The sequence below is a fragment of the Scyliorhinus torazame genome, chromosome 14, assembly GCF_047496885.1.
Source record: "Scyliorhinus torazame isolate Kashiwa2021f chromosome 14, sScyTor2.1, whole genome shotgun sequence".
NCBI lineage: Eukaryota > Metazoa > Chordata > Chondrichthyes > Carcharhiniformes > Scyliorhinidae > Scyliorhinus > Scyliorhinus torazame.
In genome coordinates, this window is record NC_092720.1 from 110774476 (window position 1) to 110793574 (window position 19099).

General features: G+C 49.3%; 1 protein-coding gene across 2 annotated transcripts in view; it reads left to right on the plus strand.

Moving 5' to 3' along the window:
- LOC140389958 (cohesin subunit SA-1) overlaps positions 1-17062 on the plus strand; it is a 307419-nt gene extending 290357 nt beyond the window's left edge. For both annotated transcript variants that reach the window (XM_072474665.1, XM_072474666.1), the window contains 6 exons: positions 495-700; positions 11297-11471; positions 11704-11814; positions 12421-12547; positions 13695-13775; positions 14881-17062. In XM_072474665.1, coding sequence (XP_072330766.1) covers positions 495-700; positions 11297-11471; positions 11704-11814; positions 12421-12547; positions 13695-13775; positions 14881-14904 — 724 coding nt within the window. In that variant the 3' untranslated portion in view covers positions 14905-17062. The remainder of the gene's footprint in view (positions 1-494; positions 701-11296; positions 11472-11703; positions 11815-12420; positions 12548-13694; positions 13776-14880) is intronic.
- Positions 17063-19099: the final 2037 nt, after the last annotated feature.

Here is a 19099-nt window from a genome sequence, read left to right on the forward strand (position 1 = left end):
GTAAGTAAAATATTGATCATTACATTTTGAAACTAGTGCCATAAATAACTTACATTTTGTTCATGTTTCTGTCGTGTTGTTTTTAATTGTTTTTTTTAAGAATAAAAGTATTTATGAAACCAAGATACCACAAGTAAAATTATTACTTTTTTTTTAACTCTAAATCGTACAGGGGACTATATATTCTTCAATATTGTTTAGTTTTAATATATAAAATATAAACCTGGAAGAGCAGCATTGATACCCCAGATGCTAAGTAAATGATTTGAACAGATGGGAGGAATGGTTGACCAGTAGGCTTGTGACTAGTCCAGATCGGAGAGACCAGTGATTGTCGAGTGTAGTAGACCAGGGACTTCATAAAAAAAACTAATTCGAAGGAAATGTATTCTCATTGTGCCTCTGTGCATTTGTGTATTATTGTCAGAAATATAATTTTACATGTGTTGTCCTTTTTTAGTTGAGTGCTCAGTTATTATACTGTGTTTCTTTAGTCATGCATACCTGGAGAAATTCATGTCAGAGCACATGATGGAGCGAAGAGAGGATATCTGGCTGCCTCTGATCTCCTATCGCAACTCGTTGCTTACTGGTGGAGAGGACGATAGGATGTCGGTGATCAGTGGAGGCAGCAGTAGTAAAGCTTCCTCAATACGCAGTAAGAAAGGGCGTCCGCCACTGAACAAGAGGCGGACAGAAGGCAAGTAACAAACTTGTTAGGGTCAGCATGCTGAGTCCAATTATTGGGGAAATTTAGTTCATATTCGACTATCATTTCTTTATTCTAACCTCTGCATAGCTGAGAAAACAGCTGCTTTTGTCTACATCACAATGCTTTTGTAACCTGCATACATAATGCAATGTTTACAGGCCAAGCTTCAATACTCCCATTAGGACCACGGTAGCAAAAATTTACGAATGCTGAGTCCGAGGTCCCAGGTTCGATCCCGGCTCTGGGTCACTGCCCGTGTGGAGTTTGCACATTCTCCCCGTGTTTGCATAGGTTTTGTCCCCACAACCCAAAGATGTGCTGGGTAGATGGATTGGCCTCGATAAATTGTCCCTTAATTAGAAAAAATGAATTGGGTACTCTAAATTTTTTTTTTTTAATTTGCAAATGCTATTTGTGTATATTTTGAAACAAATCTTTCAATTTTGGCTTTGTAATTGGACTTTCCCTGAATTGTAATGTGGCATAATAATTGTAGATTGCAGAGTTATGTTGAACAAATGTAATACTATTTAGAAGGATTGGCAGCACATTGACAAAAGAAACCTACCTGTGGATGCTGTGTAATATGGGTTTTCAGAGGTGCTAATTAAGGTCCATTGTGAAAGTTAAGGTGCACAATACTAAAGCGAATGTGGTAAGTAACATGGATAAGAAACTGGCTGAAAGAAAATACAAGAGTCATAGTTCAGGGATTTTCTTTTTTGGACTTCTAAGGGACGAAAACAGTGTTGTCACTCAAGGGTCATTGCTGCACACAGATTATCTGGATTTAGAAGGCACAATGTCAAAGTTAACATGATCTTAAAAAGACCAAGTATGATTAAAGAAGATGATGCAACTTCAGAGGACATGTTAGTGGGTTGAGGGGAAATGTTTTTAATTCTTGCAAATATATAGGTGGATTGGCCATGTTAGTGTCCAAAAAAACGTTAAGTAGGGTTACTGGGTTACGGGTGTGGGCTTAAGTGGGGTGCTAATTCCAAGGGCCGGTGCAGACTCGATGGACCGAATGTCCTCCTTCTGCACTGTAAATTCTATGAATTCTATGAGGCTATACATTTTTAAAAGTAGAGTAGGAGAGACCATCAACAAAATGGTAAAACTTTAAAAGGGATGAAGGAGCAGAGAGACTTTGGATACACCAATTTGTTTCAAATGGGAAGCAAAGTTGATCAATATGTATGGAAAGCATGGGATCTCGGATTTTCCAAATAATGGTACAAAAATAAAGAGATAATGTTAAACCTAGAGAAACCATTGGTCAAGTCACTGTCGGGAGTATTGTATTTAGTTTTATTCACCTCATTTTAGGTATTTCAGATTTTTCCCTCAGCCACTAACTCTTCCGTTATTTGGATCTGGTAACTCAACTGTGTAGGGGAATATTTCAGAGCTATGGGGGGTCGATTTTCCCTTGCCGCGCCGTCTGGGAGAATCGCCGTGCACGCCAGTTTTTCTCGCAACGCCGTTACGCCATTCTCCCAACCGGCGAGAATGGCGTCATCGAGGTCGGCGCCGCGCATGCCGGAGAATCTGTCAAGCAGGTAGTAGAGGCGATTCTCCCAGCCCCCCGCTATACTCCAGACCGGATGGTCATGCCGTCGCCGTTGACCCCTGCTAAATAAATTTGTCAGCCAGTCATGGGGTGGGGGGGGGAATGGGGTTGGGAGGGAAGGGGGTTGGGGGGAAAGGGAAGGGGGTTGGGGGGGAAAGGGGGTTTGGGGGGGGAAAGGGGGTTTGGGGGGGGGGAAAGGGGGTTTGGGGGGGAAGATAGGGGGTTGGTGGGGAAGTAGGGGGTTGGGGGGTTGGTGGGGAAGTTGGGGGTTGGTGGGGAAGAAGGGGTTTGGGGTTGGTGGGGAAGAAGGGGGTTTGGGGTTGGTGGGGAAGAAGGGGGTTTGGGGTTGGTGGGGAAGAAGGGGGTTTGGGGTTGGTGGGGAAGAAGGGGGTTTGGGGTTGGTGGGGAAGGGAAAGGGGGTTTGGGGTTGGGGAAGAGAAAGGGGGTTGGGGTTGGTGGGGAAGAAGGGGGTTGGGGGAGAAAGGGGGTTGGGGGTTGATGGGGAAGAAGGGGGTTGGGGGGGAGAAAGGGGGTTGGGGGGAAGAAAGGGGGTTGGGGGGAAGAAGGGGGTTGGGGGGAAGAAGGGGGTTGGGGATGAAAGGGGGTTTGGGGGGGAAAGGGGATTGAGGGGGTGGGGGAAGGCGGTTGAGGGGGGAAGGGGGTTGGCGGGGTTTGGGGTGGTTGGGATGGGAAGGGGGAAGGAGGAGGGGGTGGTGCAAATGATGTCACCATCCTGTCGGCTTGGTTGGGGGGCTGGGGGGGCTTCCACGGTTGCCCGTGGGACCGAGACCCCCAGCTAGAGTGCCGTGGCAGGAAGGTGGCGAAGACACCCTCCCAATTAGAGGGCATGGTGAAGGGCTGTGTCCGCTGGCGCTGCGATGAGGAGGGACGGGGTGACCTGTGCGGGAAACGGTTACTGTGGGCAGGTGTCACAGTGTGTGCCTGAATGAACCGTGACCAGGCAGCCGGGGCACCCATTCATCAAAAGGCCCCTGGCTGCCTATGTGCCAAAGCGCCCTCCTAACAAATTGTGTTGCCTCTCCCTCCCAAACCCCCCCCCTTCAAGTTCATGATGTATTCACAGCAGCCATCGATGTTAGCGGCAGCCATGCAGATTGGCATTCGTCGCGGGCGAGCCAGGCGGCTCAGTGAGGGTGCTGCAGAGGCAGATGCAGCAGAGGGAGTGGCTGCGGAGGGCCCCGTGCCAGGCGCTCCTGCTGCAGGCCATCATGCCCAACAGGTCCAGGAGGAAGCGGAGGGTGCGAATCACCTCCACGTCGTCGGCCAGGAAGAGGGCGACGACTCCGATCCTGATAGGGCACCAGGGGAGGAGCACGAGCAGGTGGTCGTGCCAATGCGGCGGAGGGGTCCCATGCGTCACCGTGTCTACCGGTACCGCACTTTCTTCAAGGACCTAACAGAAGCGGCATGCAGGAGAAGACTCCGATTGAGCCGTGAGACGGTCAGCCATATATGCCACCTAATGGCACACCTGGCACCACGTGGAAGGGGGGCTGGACATGCTATCCCAGTTAGAGCGAAGGTCACGGTGGCCCTGATTTTTTTCATGACCGGCTCCTTGCAGTCGCCGAGCGGGGACCTTTGTGGAATCAGTCAGGCCTCGGTGCACCGGTACATCCGGGCAGTTACCGACGGCCTTTATGCCGTCGCAGGACGATACATCAATTTCCCAAAGGACCACGCGCACCAGGCTGCCAGGGTAGCGGAATTTGCCTCAGTGGCCGGGATCCCGATGGTACAGGGCGTCGGGATGGGGTGCACGTCCACCTGCGTGCACCGATGCAGGGACGTCCTCCTGAAGAGGAAGGGGGCATATTCGATGAACATCCAGGTGGTATGCGACCACAAAATTCGAATAATGCACGTGTGCGCCCAGTACCCAGGAAGCGTGCGTGACGCCTTTATACTGGCGCAGTCCTACATCCCCGCAATTTTTGAGGCCCCCCGCCCCCCCGGATGAGGGGCTGGTTGTTGGGCGACAGGGGTTATCCGTTGTGGCCGTGGCTGATGACACTTATACGGAGGCCACAGACCAACGCGGAAACCCGCTACAATGAGGCCCATGCTGCAAACGGGTGTCGTGGCGAGGTGCTTTGGCCTCCTTAAAATGAGGTTCCGGTGCCTGGACTGCTCTGGAGGAGCTCTACAGTACGACCCCGACAGGGTCGGAAGAATCGTCGTTGCTTGCTGCGTCTTGCACAACATCGGCCAACAGAGGGGCGATGTAATGGAGGAGGAAGAAGCAGGTGAGCCCGATGAGGGCATCGACTCTGAACATGAGGATAAGGAGGAGGACGTGGAGGATGAGGAGGGCGAGGATGGGAGGGCGGCGGGGTGCGGGATATGGCCGGGAGGCCGCACAACGCCACCGTTTGGGACAGCGAGCACGCGAGGAGTTGATCGCCGCACGTTTCGCACAATAGGAGGAGGGCATCGTTCAGGGCACTCGCACCATTGACAGCGCGCACAGGCACCACCCAGAACCCACCTCCCGCACCATCGCACAACCCTACCCCACACGGCACCACTCTCAAGCACCTGCGGCACCTCGTTACTGTCGGTACACTTTTACTTCCGTAAGTGGGTGTGAACAGTGCCATGTTGGATGATGACAACCCGCTCTGCGATGAGCTGTGAGCTACAGATTGCTACTGAATGTCTCATGGCCATATCTGAACACCAACACCTCGGTGTCCCCTTTGTGCGTCACGGACACTCCATCACATGTCCATGTGGGGCAGCAGGTGTTGGAGCACTGAGGACAACGGGGTTGGGGGGCGGGGGCACACCCGGACTCACTCTTGCAATGATTTTCGAATACCATCGTCACCGGGCACCCTCACTTCCCCCCCAGGCACCGGACATAGGACAGACGCGCGTAGGTTTGGTGTAACAACTTTAATTGTGACATTGAAAGACACGTGCCCTAGCCCCTATTGCTAATCCGTGCTTTGCACCCGTGCCAACTTACTACGTGTCTAACCTTTTGGCCTTATGGGCCCTACCACTACGTCTAGGTGTTTCCCCAGGCGGTACATCAGGAGTGGAGGCGGACTGCTGAGAATCCTGCCCTTTGACGTGGCTCTCCGTCGGCGTGCCCTTCCTGGGGCGGCCTGGCCTGGATGGGCCTGGCTGCTCGGCGGGCGGGCGGGCTGGATGGCATGTTGCCACCCTCCTCTGCCCGATGCCCACCAGATGCACCAGGGACAGGACGGGGGGTGGGGAGTGTGAGAGTTCCCGTCCCTCCCTTGCTGGTGTAACTGGAACACGCACCGGGACCACCTCCTCCCTCGGGGAGCCCATTGGCCCCTAGGCCTCTCTAAGGGACGGTGGTGCACGCGGAGGCAAGCCCTGTTGCCCCACCGACACCTGGCGCTGCCAGCCCTGGAGGCCCACTGTGGAATTGACCAGGGTCTGAACGTTCCCGGCGATGGAGCTCAGGGAGTGCGACATCCCTGTCTGGGACAGCGCTACCTCCCGCTGGGTCTGTGTGACGCCATCCATCACATGGACAAGGCCACCGATGCTCTCTGCGACGGCTTGCTGAGACTGGGCCAGACCCCGGAGCGCGGCGGCAATGTCCATGTGGCTCCGGAGCATGGCTGCCTGTGAGTGGGCAGCCCAGTCGTGGGCCACGGATGACACGTGCACACTAAGCCCCATGCCCTGAAGAACCTAACCCATGCCCGAAACCGTTTCCCCCATTGCCTCCACCGCGGACGCCACGCGTGCAGTGTCGGCCTGGGTGGCAGCCATGACCGGCACCATTCCCTGCTCGTGGATGCGGATGGACTCCTCCAGCTGCGTGTGCAGTTGCAGGAAGGCAGCCGTCATCCCGATGTCTGGTCCCTGGGGTTGCAAATGCATCAGGTCTGTGGGTGGGCCTGGAAAGCCCAGGAACCCGGGAGCCGTCTGGGCAGCAGCTGGGTGCTGGGCCTGGCCTGCCCTCCGACCGTCCAGCCCCTCGGCTGCTCCTACCTCCACCTGCTGTACCGGTTCAGCTATGTGGTGCGCACCACATAGGACCCAGAAGCCTCGTCGCTTACTTGCCCAACCGAGGTGAGTGTACTCTGCGATGGCTGAAGTGCCGCGGCCGCTAGGTCCTCGTCTGTACCCAGGCCTGGGGTTTCCTGGCTGGAACCTTGGCCCGGTGCATTCAGACCTCGGCCCATGCCAGGTGCCGTGCTCCTGTGCCTCGTATGTCGCAACGTCCTCTGTGCATCACTGTCCTGATGGGCAGTCCTGTCACTGTCCTGGCTCGCAGTATCCTCGTCGTCCGTCTCACTGTCATATGTGTCATGACTGTCCGTCCTGACGTCTCTGTCTGTCCTCTGTGCATAACCGCTCGGTGGCCCGGCCCCAGAGGAGGGCCCTCCTGCCCGTGATCCTTCCCCTTTGTCCCGTGCGTCCCTGTGGCCGGAAGAGGTTGGAGCTGGACGGCGGCGGGGTGACCAAGCAGTTCCACGGCGGTGCTCCTCTGGCCCTGGAGAATACAGTAAGGCACGTTTCGTTAGACACACGTGGGGTCGTATGTGAGGGGTGGAGGGGGCAGTCTGAGGGTGTGGACTGTGGGGGTGGTGCAGTGTCAGGCGGTGGGGTGTGAGGGTGTGGACTGTGGGGGCGGTGGGGTGTGTGGGGGTGGACTGTGGGGGTGATGCAGTGTCAGGCGGTGGGGTGTGAGGGGTGGTGTGTGAAGTGGGGTGGGGGTACTGATGGGCTGAGGGACTGCATGCATACAGAGGATTCTCACTTCTTGCTTCGCCTCCGACCTAGCACGGCGCTACCTCCCGGCTGGTGGCACCCCCATCAAGGTCCAGTGCCCTTTGCTCGTAGACGGTAAGGGGGTGCAGCTCAGGTGACCCCCCTCCGGTTTTTGAACGCTCCCTCTGATTGTGAGCAGTCTTGCCCTTGGGGTGGGGGTGGGGGTAGATGAACCTCAGGGATGGCGGTCATTAGCAGGATGCACACATGAAAGCACTGTTATCACCAAGTGGGGACACTGGGACCCACGCCATGGCACCTTCCTAAGGGGTGGGGTGGGGAGTTCCACATGTGTCCAGGGTGCAATGTGGGGCCCCAGCCCCCGCCCCCAGGGTGTGAGCAGGGGGGTTCGGTGTTGGCGGGGGGGGGGGGGGGGGGGGGGGGGGGGAAGGAGGAGGAGGAGGAGGAGGAGTGTCAGGGTACTTACCCTCGATGCCCTCATGAGATTGTGCAGTTTCTTCCTGCACTGGTCTCCCGTGCGGGGGATATGCCCCACAGTGCTGACCGTCATCCTGACCTCTCACCATCCACGCTGCACGGCTGCCAATGTCCACGTCTGGGGAAGAGGATGGCCTGGCGCTCCTCCACAGCGTCTAGAAGTGCATCCAGGTCGCTGTCCCTGAAGTGGGGAGCAGCGCGACAGGACTCATCCATCTCAGACCTGTGTGCCGATCCGCGCACTTCCTCTTACACAGCGCGCCGTCATCCTGGCGTCGCACGATGACGCCGCTGGTCTTTCACCACGTCCACCGCGGTTCTCGCTGCACCGCTGCTAGCCCCTTTTCTGCCACTGAATCGGTCGCGGCGGGGGCCTGTTTGCGCTGTCTTGAAACGCGACGGCGTTCACGACGGCGCGGGCACTTAGTCCCGCGATCGGAGAATCGCCCCCATGACATTGCAGTTCTGTTGGGAAAAGAGTCAACTTTGACTTGAAATGTGAACTCTGTTTCTCTTTCCAGAGATGTAGTCAGACCTGCTGAATATTTTCAGCATTTCTGTTTTTACTTATAATTATAATTAGAGAATTTACAGTGCAGAAGGAGGCCATTCGGCCCATCGAGTCTGCACCGGCACTTGGAAAGAGCACCCCACTTAAGCCCACAACTCCAGCCTATCCCAATAAACTAGTAACCCCACCTAACCTAAGGGCAATTGATCATGGCCAATCCACCCAACCTGCACATCTTTGAACTGTGGCAGGAAACCGGAGCACCCGGAGGAAACCCACGCAGACACGGGGAGAACGTGCAGACTCCACACAGGCAGTGACCCAAGCCGAGAATCGAACCTGGGACCCTGGAATTGTGAAGCAACTGTGCTAACCACTAAGCTACCATGCCCCCTTAATGACTAAACATTATTTTTGTAGATAAATAAAGTACAGAAATAATATGCTGTTTAATTTTTAAAACAACCAAAATCCACCATCCATGGTTATACTTTACCCTGTCCCTGAAGTGGAGATTTCATTCTCTAGGAACCAGTCCAAAGCTATTCCCAGCTTCCGATGGCTTGCTTCCTTTTCCCTTTTCCAGCAGGGTAACTACTAATCCCTGAACGGACTTTCACACTGGGGCTTATCCTGGAGATTTTCTCCTTACTGCCAAGGAAAGGCTCTCTCTCTGAACGTCCCACCTGCCCTCCCTACCATCCTGTCCTCGGTGCCGCCTGCCCACCGTCACGCCAGTCTGCCCTCCAAACCTGCCGGTACTGCCAGGCCTCGTTCCCAACCCACGCTTCATGCCTGCCTTCCCGCTGGCCCTCCCATCAGCCAGCTTCCCATCGCGCCCGTAGCCCTCCATCCTGCCGCCTGCTCCATCACCCTGCCCCCTCCCTCCACCTGCCCCCTCCCTCCCGCTGCGCCCTCTATCCCTCCTGCTGTTGCCTCCCTCCAGCTACATCCGTCCCTCCCGCTGCCATCACCATTTCTTGCTATCTCCTCCTTCACGCCGTTTCCCTCCCTGCCGCCGTTTCCCTCCCTGCCGCCGTTTCCCTCCCTGCCGCCGTTTCCCTCCCTGCCGCCGTTTCCCTCCCTGCCGCCGTTTCCCTCCCTGCCGCCGTTTCCCTCCCTGCCGCCGTTTCCCTCCCTGCCGCCGTTTCCCTCCCTGCCGCCGTTTCCCTCCCTGCCGCCGTTTCCCACCCTGCCGCCGTTTGCCTCCCTGCCGCCGTTTCCCTCCCTGCCGCCGTTTGCCTCCCTGCCGCCGTTTGCCTCCCTGCCGCCGTTTGCCTCCCTGCCGCCGTTTGCCTCCCTGCCGCCGTTTGCCTCCCTGCCGCCGTTTGCCTCCCTGCCGCCGTTTGCCTCCCTGCCGCGGTTTCCCTCCCTGCCGCCGTTTCCCTCCCTGCCGCCGTTTCCCTCCCTGCCGCCGTTTCCCTCCCTGCCGCCGTTTCCCTCCCTGCCGCCGTTTCCCTCCCTGCCGCCGTTTCCCTCCCTGCCGCCGTTTCCCTCCCTGCCGCCGTTTCCCTCCCTGCCGCCGTTTCCCTCCCTGCCGCCGTTTCCCTCCCTGCCGCCGTTTCCCTCCCTGCCGCCGTTTCCCTCCCTGCCGCCGTTTCCCTCCCTGCCGCCGTTTCCCTCCCTGCCGCCGTTTCCCTCCCTGCCGCCGTTTCCCTCCCTGCCGCCGTTTCCCTCCCTGCCGCCGTTTCCCTCCCTGCCGCCGTTTCCCTCCCTGCCGCCGTTTCCCTCCCTGCCGCCGTTTCCCTCCCTGCCGCCGTTTCCCTCCCTGCCGCCGTTTCCCTCCCTGCCGCCGTTTCCCTCCCTGCCGCCGTTTCCCTCCGTGCCGCCGTTTCCCTCCCTGCCGCCGTTTCCCTCCCTGCCGCCGTTTCCCTCCCTGCCGCCGTTTCCCTCCCTGCCGCCGTTTCCCTCCCTGCCGCCGTTTCCCTCCCTGCCGCCGTTTCCCTCCCTGCCGCCGTTTGCCTCCCTGCCGCCGTTTGCCTCCCTGCCGCCGTTTGCCTCCCTGCCGCCGTTTGCCTCCCTGCCGCCGTTTGCCTCCCTGCCGCCGTTTGCCTCCCTGCCGCCGTTTGCCTCCCTGCCGCCGTTTGCCTCCCTGCCGCCGTTTGCCTCCCTGCCGCCGTTTCCCTCCCTGCCGCCGTTTCCCTCCCTGCCGCCGTTTCCCTCCCTGCCGCCGTTTCCCTCCCTGCCGCCGTTTCCCTCCCTGCCGCCGTTTCCCTCCCTGCCGCCGTTTGCCTCCCTGCCGCCGTTTCCCTCCCTGCCGCCGTTTCCCTCCCTGCCGCCGTTTCCCTCCCTGCCGCCGTTTCCCTCCCTGCCGCCGTTTCCCTCCTTCCCAGCCGTTTCCCTCCTTCCCAGCCGTTTCCCTCCCTCCAGCCGTTTCCCTCCCTCCAGCCGTTTCCCTCCCTCCAGCCGTTTCCCTCCCTCCAGCCGTTTCCCTCCCTCCAGCCGTTTCCCTCCCTCCAGCCGTTTCCCTCCCTCCCCGCCGTTTCCCTCCCTCCCCGCCGTTTCCCTCCCTCCCCGCCGTTTCCCCCCTCCTGCCGTTTCCCTCCCGCTCTCTGCCGCCTGCCTCCCTCTGCCGCCTGCCTCCCTCTGCCGCCTGCCTCCCTCTGCCGCCTGCCTCCCTCTGCCGCCTGCCTCCCTCTGCCGCCTGCCTCCCTCTGCCGCCTGCCTCCCTCTGCCGCCTGCCTCCCTCTGCCGCCTGCCTCCCTCTGCCGCCTGCCTCCCTCTGCCGCCTGCCTCCCTCTGCCGCCTGCCTCCCTCTGCCGCCTGCCTCCCTCTGCCGCCTGCCTCCCTCTGCCGCCTGCCTCCCTCTGCCGCCTGCCTCCCTCTGCCGCCTGCCTCCCTCTGCCGCCTGCCTCCCTCTGCCGCCTGCCTCCCTCTGCCGCCTGCCTCCCTCTGCCGCCTGCCTCCCTCTGCCGCCTCCCTCCCTCTGCCGCCTCCCTCCCTCTGCCGCCTCCCTCCCTCTGCCGCCTCCCTCCCTCCAGTTGCCTCCCTCCCTCCAGTTGCCTCCCTCTCTCCAGTTGCCTCCCTCTCTCCAGTTGCCTCCCTCTCTCCAGTTGCCTCCCTCTCTCCAGTTGCCTCCCTCCCTCCAAAATTATCTTTTTAGAAATATTCCACTTCAGTAAAAACCCCTCAATCATTCCATGCATAAATGTGTTCTCATGGGGACATGTTGAACTTCTACTTCAAGTTTATTCAGAATTGGACCATTCAAAAATAATAAAGGAGAACCATAATATTACTTTTTGATATTAATATGTTCTTTTGCTTCATATTGCAGAAGAGAATGTGGACAACTCATGGATGAACAGAAATGATACTATTCAGACTCCAGGAATCCTGCATCCTCCACAGTTGACTTCCACAGTCATGCGGGAAAATCCTCGGCAACCAGCAGAACACAACATAGAAGATCAGGAATCCGAACGGGGCTCTGAATCTGATTTTGTGCAGAAGTAAGTGAGCTTTACTTATTGCCAGGTTGGTAGTTCATTTGCAGCATTGGTGACAAGAGGAAAGTACAATGCTGACTGGGTCTAGCTCATGCTTTCAACAATTTGAACGTATCTTGACATTCTTTTTTTTCAATCCAACTAAATGGCTTAAGAGATTCTCCTCCTGTACAGAATCTTAACAATTTAGAATAAAATGTCAGTTTTTTTTAAACTGAAGCACTTTTCTGTTTAGCCCTCAAATGCAAATACCTTGGTTGGGTCAACACAAGCTGGAAGAAGCACACCGAAAAGACCGAGTGGCCATGAACTACATGAAAGCGAGAGGTGGTGTAAGGCAATCAGTGTAAGTTTATTAACAAACTTTGGTTGTCATGTTGAAGTACTCGAATAGATGTGAAAGGTGATGCCACAATACCAAATGAATTGTGGTCATATGTGATATTAACTGTTGATACATCTATCTCACATTTGAAATGTTGAGATTAATTTTAATTAAATTATGGTTTGAAGTAAAATCAGGTAATCCCTTTATGTTACAGCTCGAAGGTGCATGCAACAGTATTAATGGAAATCCACTCACACATTAAAGCAAATACTGAGATAAGGAATTCATTACCAGAAGTCACAAATGACCCTTGGACTTGAGGCGACCTGTTACTTTAAAAGAGAATTTGTAGGATAAGTGCAAGGAATGATGTTTAATTACCCTGCAGAAATCCTTTATTAATCTATTTACAATCAGTTGCAAAGCTTGTAGAATCTTGCGTATGTGTATACAGGTCCTTTCATAGAATTGCGGCACTAGGATAATCAGCTTTGGATTTTGCTGCAAGTAATTTTTTTTAAAGACACATAGCGATACTTCCATTGAATTTAAAAGGGAATGGTTGGGTATGACCTACTAGGCTAGCTATTTAATTCATTATTTAATCTTGCCCTGCCTCTACAGCCGCAGCCACAGCCACAGTTTAATGGAGGATGATGCTGAACCAATTTTTGAAGATGTAATGATGTCATCGAGGGGTCAGTTGGAAGACATGAATGAAGAATTTGAAGACACTATGGTTATTGATCTGGTCAGTGGTCACTTGTATGTTTAAAATGTATGTGCATATAATATCAATCAATATTCCATTGGAATAGTCCTTTCCAAGATTTTATTTTTGGAATCCAAGAAATCCATAAGTCAGCTTCTGAGGACTGTCTTTTAGTTTGCTTTAATACAAGTGAAAGAACTGTCATATCACACAATCGCCGTTTTGACTTGTTAGTTACTGAACTTTTCATTTACACACAACAATATTAACTGCTGATAAACGTAACAAATATACATGTTAACTGTCAAATGGTGAAAGTACTAATTGATTTATTCTTTAAAAGTGAATTTGTATCTTAGTTTCCATGTTAAACAATGTAGGAATTTCCGCTTGTACCAGTCAGTGTGAAGTTTAATTCAAAGATTCATTAGAGCCTTTGAGAGATTTATATTTAATTGGTGGTGGCAATGATGGCAGTGAGTTCACTGAAATATAACAGTAACCAGGGAAATATAACTAGTAATTAATTCACTGGGGTGGTGAGATTAATTTCAAAACTATTTCATCAAATTTGGGTGAGATATTTGTATTAATATCATCCATCTTGGAGATGAAAATATACTGTTGTTGTAAGAAAGCCATGCGTAGCGATAGAACAACGCTTTGCTTCATAGCTAATGGCTGTGAAGCTTGAAAATTGCCTGAATTTTACTCAATTTTAATCAGGATCGATTAGTATTATTTGACAAAACAGCAAAATGTAATCAGAAGAATAGCTATCATGCCAAAAAATGTTTCTGTTGCTTTCCACTAATTTATGTGGATGGCCTTATTAATAGAAATAATTTGTTGCCTGTGAAAGTAGCAAAACCAAACAGTGGATCCTGTGCTCAGCAGAATTTAGTATTCAAATTTAGTTTGATTTATAGACTATAGTAAACCAAATTATAATGGAAATCAGACGATGGTTAGTTAATTGTCCCCAGTGGCCAATAAGTGCCTGTAAGCCTCAGGATCGGAGTTGCCATTACACTTCCCAAATGTGCTCGACTTCTGTTCTCCTGTTACAACAAAAGTGATTTGCCTCCACTTGTGTTTACATTCTTGATTTGAATGCAGCTTCTTATCTGTGCTCATCGATTTTGCGAGTTGGGTGTTTACAATAATTGTGTGAATTTTTTTCTAGCCTCCATCGCGAAACAGACGTGAACGTGCTGAGCTCAGACCAGATTTCTTCGACTCCACTGCCATAATGGAAGATGATTCGGTGTGTATCAAGGAATACTTCAGTCTATGATACATCCTCTAATAACCATGATAAATTAAGTTTATAAGTACTCATGCCCATGTAGCTGTCAAAATATTGATAATAGACACAAAAAACCTGAATATATAATGTAATTGGAAAAGGTTAAAGATCTCAGGATTTTTTTTATTCACTCAACTCAACCAAAAATTTTATTTTTTCCAAATTTGGTAGTGAAATGCAACTGCCATCCTCAAAGTTTTAAATATTTACAGCTGCAGTTGTCTAAAGGTGCATCAGTGAAGTGAAAGGCTTTTTTTGTAATATTTTCCTTTAACGTTTCCTGTTGTAATGCTAATATAATGTGAATGATGAACTGTTTTCTTGAATAATACTGTACACCACTTAAGTGCATATTGTAAAAATCCTAGGGAACGTGGCTCTGAGAATCTGGGCTTGAGGCTTTTTCCTCTCCCCTTCCCTGGGGTGGGAAGTGCCTCAGCTCCATCTTCCCATAGCCAAGCATCTTGTAATCACTATGTTTTGTATATACTATTTAAGTGTCTATTACAAGTTGATTTTGATACTAGTTATGTAAATCATTGACACAGTACTTTTGTGTTCACTGTGTACTTTTTTAATAGTAGAAATCTTTAAATTTCCCATCCTTATTTATTCCTCTGGTTATATATTCTGTAAAAAAAAATCTTCGATACACTCTTAAATGTATTTTTTCAACTGTGGAGCGTCTTTCTTATATATAAACTTTAATCATCTTTATGTACTGTTCTGTTGTGCATCGTGAACTTTTTAAATGTGGAAACTATTATAGTGGATCAAATTTAAAATTCTAACTTCTTTAATTTATGTGCTCAAAATTAACACTAACCAGAATTTGGGGGTACAGTTAGTTATCCTGCTTAGAATGTTTATCATCTGTTCTGTATTAAATGTTGTAATTTATACCAGTGCATTTGTAAATTCAGTTTTTGTATTACTGCACACTTGTACATGGATTAGAACATCAAATGTTTTGAATTGATATATTTGAAAATGTTCTGTGCTGCTTAGATTTATTTCCTCCCACCAGTCTGAAGATGGATTTTTTTTATTTTTTTCCCTTTAGGGCTTTGGGATGCCTATGTTCTGAGACACTGCTGGAAGTTTTATATTTTTAAGAACTCCATCGTCTAAAGAGAATCCAAGATCTAAATACTGTGACAGCAACTTTTAAACTAAATTTTACATACTCAAGATCTGATTTATTTTTTATCAAAGGATAAACTTGATGAAGATTTGATTATGATAAATGGGGAAGCCTGAAGGAGGAAGCACTAATGGTCTGTTACTGAGACAGATTTTCTTATGGACCGAAAAACGTGGCATCTTCATGGGAAGAATTACCCCTCCCCCAAAAAATTGATCTGACGCACAGACTGTAGCACTACTGAGAAGTGCTACAGTAGGATTTTTAAAAATATATATATCAACCAAGAGTAAATTGTATTAAAATCATGAAGGCATATTTAAAAAGATAGGGTGGCACATACAGCAGATGACACCAAAAGGACAGATGAGTTCCCTGAGTTTTTGTAATTTTTTTCTGCTGTACAGTTTAATATAAAGAACTTTTGAGATCAGCAGTTTATGTTATGTTTTTTAATTCAAGCTTATAAATTTTTCAGAAGGCAGCGATGCTGAAAAACTAGTTTAGGAGCAAAGCAATTTTCTCACACTGGAGTTTGGTTTCTTTGTGGTACGCATTATTTTATTGAGGGGGTGGGGTGGGTAACTGGAAATCAATTGAAAAAATTTATATACAGTACATGTATAAATGGGTAGTAGGTTCTGTGGGGGCTTTTTAGAAATGTGAAATATTGCTGCCGCAAATCACAGGTAACAGAGTAATCCAGAGATTTCTTTTCTTTTTATTACTAAGGTCTTATACGTACGCCTACAGCAAGCTACTTCCTTTCATAATAAAAGCTGCCTTATTTACTGTGAAGACTACTCATTAGCTGCTTTAAGTTTGACTTCAGCAAGAGAGTTGAGATGTATACTTTTATCATTAGTCCTGTGCATTTTGCTTTTAGTTTTAATGCTCAGAACCCAACAGGTGAAATTTAGAAGCTTGGGATAGCTTCCTAAAATTCAGTTGGTCAAGAAGTGTTTGTTATTAGAAGACACTTCACAATAAAGTACATTTTATTAAAACCAGGTTGTATAAATCAATGCTGTACACTTCCAAAAGTGTAAAAATTAGGTCAAGAGCACATTTCATAGTCAGATTTTGGTATGCAGTTGCCCTCAATTCCAGATTTACTCTATACAGTAGTAAGCAATGCCCACTTTTGACTTTCTCAATTGTCTAAATGTACTTTTACAGATAATGTTAATTTTATACAGAACAGAGTTCAGTAATTGACTAAGTGGAGGATTAGCCCAATGTGCTAGAATATGTGTTCCATCTGTCGTGCTTCTGATTAGTTACTTGCAGTATTGAAATGTTCTTTTAATGCCATTTTTCCATCTAGTCATATTTTGAAGGTAATATCAGAAACAAATTAATTTTGTAGACTACAATTTTAACCAATTTTAATTTAACTGTTCAATGGACAGTTTCCAATGTAGAAATTGACAATTTGACACCTGAAATTTCACAGAACAAAAGGTAATCAAAAAATATTGTGAAATTGTTTGCAGAAAATATTTGAAAGCTATTGTAGTAAATGGAAAGAATATTGCTTTATAAATTTTAACTTTTGCTCACATTTTGCAAGTGGTTATAACTTTAGATTTTAAATTTTAAGGTCATACAAGTCATTTACTAATCTACCTACCAATAACTAACTTAGCTGAACAAAAAAATCTGATTTTAAAGGTCTTGACTTTTTGGTATTGCTATTAAGCAGTTGTGAAAATATGCGATATTGGTTAATTTTGTACAGTTTTCAGGCTAAATTGTCAATGATCTGAAAATAGTTCTGTGGATTGAGTGGCGCGATGATAAGTACTGCATGGTTAGAATCATCTCTGCATCAACTTACGCTGTGCAGTCAACTATTTAAATCTGAATTCTGAATTCTTCGGCAGTATTGTAGCAGAATGTGAAACGATGGTTTCATGTCTGGATACCTCCACGCTGGGCTTGAAATTGAGTTTGAAGTTAATAAGTTTTATATTTTGAGTGTTACCTTGATTGGTTTTACTAGTAATACTGTAAATTGTACATTTTCAGTATAACATTTCTTTTTGTACATTTTAAAGCTGATGCTTCACCTTTCCTTTAATAAACTGTTTGAAAATAATTGGCTGCAGAGGTTCTGTGTTTTTTAAAACTGAAATGTCCTTATATAGATTGATTCCTGCCTTTAAATTGATCATTTGAATCTCCATTTTGAACCCCAGAGTTGAAGAAAACCCTAGCTTTTCTGAGTACAATATAAGTAGGTTACACATTTTTATAATGGTGGATAGGAGAGTATTACACAAGAATATCCTTTTTTTCAGGAAAATGTCAATCTTAGCATGGTTGTTGTTATGGGTGAATGAACATTGGCAACACAGCTTCCATTTTTAAAGTAGTTTCCATTGCACAAGATATAAGAAGGACAAGGGAATCAATGGTGAGAAATACCTTCTGTTTCCACTGCTGCACCAGTGCTTTTGGAGCCCCAAAGGATTTATTCCATGATCCCTTCCTACTTCTTAACCACATGTTGTGGGGCAGCACGGTAGCATAGTGGTTAGCGCAATTGCTTCACAGCTCCAGGGTCCCAGGTTCGATTCCTGGCTGGATCACTGTCTGTGCGGAGTCTGCACGTTCTCCCCGTGTGTGCGTGGGTTTCCTCCGGGTGCTCCGGTTTCCTCCCACAGTCCAAAGATGTGCAGGTTAGGTGGATTGGCCATGCTAAATTGCCCTTAGTGTCCAAAATTGCCCTTAGTGTTGGTTGAGTGGGGTTACTGGGTTATGGGGATAGGGTGGTGTGGGCTTGGGTAGGGTGCTCTTTCCAAGAGCCGATGCAGACTCGATGGGCCGAATGGCCTCCTTCTGCACTGTAAATTCTATGAAATCTATGTTGCTCCTCAGCAACTTCATCCATAATCATAATGTTAGGGTCCACATGTACATTGATGACACTCAACTCTACCTCACCTCTACTTTTCTCAACCCCTCCACTGTCTTTAATTTGTGTCACATTTTTGACATCCATTTAAGGATGAGCAGCAATTTACACCCGCTAATCACTGGGAAATATGAAGTGTTTGTCTTATCGCCACAAACTCTGTTTCTTTGCTATCCACTCCATTCTTCACCCTGGCAACTGCCAGAACAGACCATTCGGAACCTGACAGCAAAATGAGTTTCTGACCACATATCCATTCTGTCATCAAGAGGCCATATTTTGACTTCCCGAGCTGAGCCCTTGCCTCTGCTCAGCTACGACTGAAGCCCTCATCCATACCTAGGACAGTAAACTGAGGAACTCTTGCGATAAAGCACTGGGGCAAAGATGATTGACTTCCAACAAGTGGAGTGTTTCTTATTGACTTCAATTTTACCAGGGAGGGGGTGGTTCTTGAATGCCACATTCGGTCAAATGTTTCCTTGATGTCAGGGCCAATCACTTCTCTCTGGATTTATGTTTTTCATCCATGTTTGGTCAAGGCTGTAAAGAGGTCTGGGGTGGAATGGTCCTAGTGGAACCCAAACTGTACATCAGTGAGCAGGTTATTGTTGAGTAAATGTTGCTTGATAGCACTGTGAATGACACTTTCCATCACTTTGCTGATTAATAAGTGTGGACTGATTAGACTGTAATTGGCCAAATTGGATTTTCTTTGCCTTTTGTGAACAGGACATGTCTGATTTTCCACATTGTTGGCTAGTACTGAGGTTTTAGCTGTACTTCAACAGCTTGGCCAAGGGTCTGCTAGTTCTGGAGCACATGCCTTCAGTACTACAGCTGCATGTTGTTAGGATTCATTACTTTTGCTGTAACTAGTGCCTTTAGCCGTTTCTTGGTTCCACATGGAGTGAATCTAATTGACTTAAGACTGGCCTCTGTGATGGTGGGGACTTCAGGACATATCTGATATGAATCATCCATTTGGCACCTCTAACTGAAGATGGTTGCAAATACTTGGACCTTGCCTTTTTGCACTAGAATGCTGGGCCTCCCATCGTTGAAGGTGTGGATGTTTTTGAGCCTCTTCCTCCACCACCATTCATGATTGGATGTGGTAGGACTGCAGAGCTGTTATTTTCACTTTACCCTTTCCATTAATATCTTTTCTGTAGTGATGTGCATTATCTGTAGAAATATGTCAGTGTGTAGAAATAT